The 5817-nt window shown below is 47.6% G+C and overlaps 1 protein-coding gene across 2 annotated transcripts; it reads right to left on the reverse strand.

The window, feature by feature from the left end:
* Positions 1 to 1998: 1998 nt before the first annotated feature.
* On the reverse strand, positions 1999 to 5817 carry LOC101157933 (C2 calcium-dependent domain-containing protein 4C). 2 transcript variants are annotated; one of them, XM_011474524.4, is made up of 2 exons: positions 5260 to 5817; positions 1999 to 4578 (listed from the first exon to the last, which is right to left on the reverse strand). In XM_011474524.4, exon 2 carries the CDS (start codon positions 4549 to 4551, stop codon positions 3301 to 3303), a length of 1251 nt encoding a protein of 416 aa, XP_011472826.1. In that variant the 5' UTR covers positions 4552 to 4578; positions 5260 to 5817; the 3' UTR covers positions 1999 to 3300. The 2 variants fall into 2 exon arrangements, with proteins under 2 accessions (XP_011472826.1, XP_078802465.1); XM_078946339.1 differs by lacking the exon at positions 5260 to 5817 and adding an exon at positions 5130 to 5253.

The following is a 5817-nucleotide window of genomic DNA, read 5'->3' on the forward strand; positions in this document are numbered from 1 at the left end:
GCATTTTGGCAATAAAGATATCATTTAAGACAGTGAAAGAAAAGCCTCGGACTACCCAGAATGCATCACCTGAAACATCTAGATGACATATTTAAGGGGTTCCTGGGGCCCAAATGAATTATTTTCACATATTAATAATATGTAAACCACCTCAAATTAATAAAAAAAAAGAAGAAAGAAACGTAAAAAAAATGTACAAAACATGATCGTTTGTTGATTTTTTTCCCCCAGTTTTTCAATTTATTTTTCTATCTGTTGTTGTAGATTAGATGTTTTATCTGAAGGGGCCAATCCTCCTTTAAATGCAATGGTTTAAATGAATCAATAAGATTCTGCATTATTCAGAATCTTCAGGATCTACAGGGAACCCCACCTGCAGAGCTGCAACCGAGGCCACATCCTCCAGGTGAGGGAGACCCTCACCCAAAATCTGACCCGACACCCACAACATCCGGCTTGCTTACATTTTTCCCAAAACTGTTCTAAGCTGCAAAGGTTTCTCTGATGTTTCCAACCAAAAGTGGAGAAAAATAAAAGCATCAACTGTTCCTTCACTTCCATCTTGTCTTTTTTCCTTTTTTTAAAATTATTTTTTGCTTCAAAAAAAAAAAGCAGGAGCTGAACTTTCACTCATCGGTGTTTCTCACTCACAGGTGCATAAATAACCGTCATTGAAAAATATAAAAACAGTACAAATCCAACAGATGTGTAGAGAGTCTTTTAAAAAACCAACACTCGTCCTGATCCGTTTTGCACATATAAAATCTCTGGACACAATCATGCTGATCAGAAAGTCTCACACTTTAAGGCTTTGGGGTTTGGTGAAGCTTTGAGCGTGTCATGCAAACATCAGTGACACGTTCCAGCCACGCAGCTGGAACTCACTGCAGCAGGAATCTCCTCAAACGGCACGTTGAACAGAGTTACATGCACACGGTTGCATCTACCACCAACACAGTGACTAAGGCTGAAGCGTGGTTGCATATTGACGACTGAACTCTTTTAAAAACGCGCTTCTGTTACATCATGTCCTGCTGCCAGCAGACACACAAACTAAAATGGGTTTTATGGGACTCTTTCTCATAAATACCAGAACTTTAGGTCCAAAACGGCTTTATTGTTGCAGGTATTGTCGTCCTGCAGCTAAATCTAACCCGCCCGGCAGCAGACTGACAACAGCTGGGCACGGATCAGACGCACAAGATGGAATCAAGTTGCCCAAACCTGGAGGAAGCAAGTCTGCAGCCGGAACGTCCGCGCGGCTCACAGCAGTTCATCAAGCAGGATGAGCTTTCCATTTGACACTTCCTCGTCACCAGAGTCACTTTCTCATCCTTTAAACTCTGAACTCGTTTCAAATCTTTTGTTTAAACGCCTGAACTGTGTTCTCATCGTGCTGTCAGACTTTTTTTTAGCTAAAAAAATAGTTCTAATCGTTCAAAAGTTTCGTTTTCTTTAATGTTGCACTAAAATCACAGGGGGAAAAAGTTATTTTGTGTCGGTCAGAAAGTTTTGAAATGATGGAAGTCACTGCAGTCTGAAGGTGGAAATCAGGTGTTTAGCTACACATTTGGGTTTGCTAGCATCCAAGCTATGCATGTAAACTACAAGCAGCTTAAAGTTGAGTCGGCAGAAGATTTTTTTATCCATTCGTTCATCCTCATGACTGAAGACCCTCTAGAAACCTCGATGACCTCTAGAGTCTAAGGTTCTTGCAGAGAAAACAGTTTCTGCTGCAGATGAAGGAACAATAAAGATTTCAAATCAGTTCATTTTATACTTTTGCAGATTTGTGCTTTTTCTTGTTTTGTTTTAAAGTTGTCCTGTTTTTTTTCTAAGGTGCTTACGACAAGTACTGTTTAACTTAAAGACCCACTCCGATGAACATTGTGTTTTTTAACATGTTCGTGTGGCATTTTCCTAATGATGGAGGAAGAACATAATAAAAGAGTATTAATTTATTCAAATTGTTGTGAAAGAGGAGCAGATGAACAAATATACAGTTTGAAGAAGGTTTATTTGTGACATAGAAAATGTGCTGTGTGGGCTACATGATCCTTGCTCTGCTCCATTCTGATCATCCACCTGCAGACCGATAGATCCATGATCGTCTTTGTTTTCCCGGTCTGAGCTAAAATCTGGATCAGAACTGGACGGGTGGGTAAATCTGATATGCTGGCATTTTTGTTGCTCAGGAAATGTTAGGCTGGCGTTGTGAGGGGCTGTAAAATAGATTGAGAAAGTGTTAACAGATGGATGATGGGAAGAGGGGTCGGGCTTACTACTCGCTAATGGTCCCGCCCACAACTCAGACTAAAAACATTAGAATAATAGTTAAATGACCTCCAGGGACGCTTTGAAAACAGATCAAAAGAGGATCGGAGTGGGACTTTAATGTTACTGCTTGAAGAAAAGCAATACAAAGCCTTTTTTTTTTAATAAGTGACATAAAAAGGTTACATTTAACTTTAACAACGATATTGCTTATAAACCAAAGTCGCCCGTATTTTAATTTCTGCCTTTCCAAAACTTCACCAAAATAATAAAAGCTGCCAAATTTTGGAGGAAAGATGCCAGAGAGGGACAGAAAAGTGATGTCTATTGTTCCAGAAAAGATCTTCTCAGTTCTCCAGTTTAACCTTTGAACTGGTAAATGTGGATCACTGATCATAAGAATCTTTGATTTTTGGTGAGCTCAGAGTTTTGGGCCTGTAAAGCTGACAGCTGCTGGGCAGCGTCGAGTCATTAAGCCGCGTTTACATTGGCAGTCACGCTGCTTACTTAATCATAGCGTATTTCTATTTTTGATGTGCATATTAAATCGTGCAGATCAAAGCCTCATTTGCACATCAGGGCCTCTTCAGGGCACGCGCAAGCGTCTGGGTGAGGCTGGCGGTGCAGCTGATCCACCGCGGCCATGCGCTCCAGCGGCATTTCAATAAGCAGATCCCGCTGCGCGCGACGAGCACGCGCCGGCCGGCCGACCGACCGACCGCCTGGGAGGGACGCCGAACCTTAGAACCGGATCTGGCTCGAAAAGTGCGTGTTCGGGTTGAAATGCTGTCATGTGTGAGTGGATGTGCGCGCTCAAAGGTTTGACAGATGGATGAAGGGGCTGGGACGGCCCTGACCAGCATGAGACCTCCTCTGCGTGAAGGAGGCTACTCTTCTTATGAGATTGAGTCTTTTTTTTTTCTTTCTGACATCCTTACACTTTTGGGGAACATTTTCGGCTTTAGGTTGAATAAACCGCTTAGAAACATGCGCAACTTGCTGTGTTGGACTTTCATGCTCTCCTCCTCAGAGCCCTGAGAGCAGCTTTGTCAGAGGCACCTCCCTCTCCCCCAGCAGCGTGTCCCTCTTCAGGCTGGTGCCTTTGTTCACCACTTTGAACTTGACCGAGAGGCTCTTCACCTGGGTGGAGCTGATGGAGTCAAAGAAGAAGTCCTCGTTGAAGACGGGGTTGCGGCTGTTCTTGATGATGTTGCTCCTCTGCTTCTGCAGCTTCCCGGGGTTCAGGTACACGGACACGCAGCAGTGGATGCTCTTGATGTCCACGTGCTTGTCGTACAGGCTCTCGGCCGCCAGCGCGCGGATGAGCAGGCGGGAGGTGCTGGAGTCGTAGTTGGCGCAGATCCTCAGCGACCCCCCCTTGTGCAGGTTGATGGTGTGCTCCCGCTGGAGGCCGTGGTCGGGCGCCGCCGCCCCTCCGTGGAGGGAGGGCACGTGCAGCCGCCGCTGGACGTTCGGGCTGGGCTCGGCGGAGCTGCACTCGTCGGTGGACAGGGAGCTGTGGCGCGCTAAGGTGCGCTTGGCTTTCACCACTTTGGCCTGCGTCTCGTGCGTAAAGATCTTGAGCAAGGACGCGGAGCGCGAGAGCAGCGGGGAGCTGAAGGGGGAGGACTCCGCTGAGGAGCAGGTGTCACTCTCCCCTCCGCTGAAATACCTGTAGGGGTTCATGTGGGAGGTGTTCAGGTCTGCGGGGTTCAGATGGTTCCCCGCGTCGCCGCTTTTGCCCGCAGCCTTCCTCTGCGCGTTTGGGGAGGTGATGGGACTGGTGAGCTCGCAGTGGAACAGAGACTCTTTACGGCGGGTGTGGGGGCTCTCTTTCAGGGTCGCAAAGCCATAAGAGGTCTGCGTCTTGGGGACGTACGGCAGAGACATGGCCGTCTGAGACTGGGGGTCCGCGTTGGTGTCTCCAGCTACAACATCATCTGCGCTCTCAATCTGGATGATGTGGCGGTTTGCTGCTCTTAACAAGTTCTTTGTGTCTCCTGCGATCTTAGCCACAAAGCGGGGGCTCCTCGGGCTGCTGATCTTCCTCCCACCCGCAATGGTTTGCTCTGACGTGGACGGCTGCAGTCCCTCTTTGGACTTGGGGGGCTCGGGCTCAGGGGGGCAGCTGACCAGCTTTGGAGGAATGAAAAAGTCCGGGATCTTGTCAGGAGTGAGCACGTTGCTGTAGGGGGCTGCGCCTTTCTTGTCCCCGGCTTCCCCCTGTCGCATCACGCCGGTCTCCACTGACCCGCGGATCTTATCCAGGACCCACATGGTTCGGTTCGGTTTGGTCAGGTGCGTCTGGAAGGAGCAGCAAACACGGAGGAAGGGATAAATGGTCAGACGCAAACCTTCCAACAGGAGAGAACCCCGCAAATGCTGACACACAAAAAAGTGTGAAGCAAAGTGGGAAAAATCACAACAAACGGGAAAAACACAAACATTAAACACGAATGTGAAGCTGCCCCTAACGAAGCCGAATCCATCAGAGTGAAAGAAGTTTCAGCTTCAGCAAGATCAATTTCTCTGATGAAACGTCACAAAATCCACCAAAAACGCATCAAATCTTCAATTGATGCGTTTGGAAATCTCGTTTCTCCTTTACTGTGCAGAGCGTTCTTCAATAAGTGGCTTCAGGTTAAAAAAACAATAAAACGAACGTTTTTAATTGATATTCTTGGTTGGTTTAATGATCTTTGATATGAATCTCCCAAAACAGCAGTTTTCTCTCTGCAGAACCTCGATTGTTGCTCTCAGGCACGGCGGAGACAAAAGTGGCTTTATGCCTTTCTTAATTCTATTTGCTTTAATCTGAAACGAATTATTGTTCTTTAGTAAGTCAGTAGGTTCACCTTCGTCTTCCAGAAAGTTACAAACCAAGATGCGTTCAACAGGTGCCAGTAGGCTTCCAGTTTGCGCCCGAGTTTCCTCCCCAGAACCAGAACCTGCGTGTCTGGCAGCCTAATGGAGAAAGGTACTCACACAGGTGGAAAGGAGGAGGTGTTCTCTTTAGCTTTGCATTTGCTCCTTCAGCAGCAGCAGCAGCAGCAGCAGCAGCAGCAGCAGCAGCAGCAGGTGCCCTCCGCCTCCTCCAGCTCCTCCTCGGATGTGTCCGTGCGCTCCGCGGCGCCGCTGCTCTGCGCATCAGACGCTCTCCGCTCCGGAGCTCCAGTCGTGCGTTTTATCGACGGCGCACAGCTGCAGCTGACCAATAAGATCAAACTCCGCCATCCCCGTCTGGCAGCAGGAGCCGCTGCTCCAAACGCGGCCGCTGCAGCTGAAGTTGCGACGGTTCAAACGGAGTTTCCGCCTTTGCGTAAAAGTCCTCTCCTTCACGCTTTTTTCAAACAAATAAATGAATCAAAGCTGATTTCTCTCTTGGGAAATAAGGCAGTTAATCAAAACAGAGGTTACAGACTTTGCTTTTTAAAACACGGATGCTCCTCTGAGCCGAAAGACAAAGTCAGCTGATTTGGATCAGCAACGCGCAGCAGATCATCAGTCAGACCAACCCGCGTCGCTCATGTGTGACTTTTCCAC

Source organism: Oryzias latipes, chromosome 4 (assembly GCF_053564925.1).
Source record: "Oryzias latipes strain Hd-rR chromosome 4, Olatipes_Hd-rR_3.1".
In the NCBI taxonomy this organism is placed as follows: Eukaryota; Metazoa; Chordata; class Actinopteri; order Beloniformes; family Adrianichthyidae; genus Oryzias; species Oryzias latipes.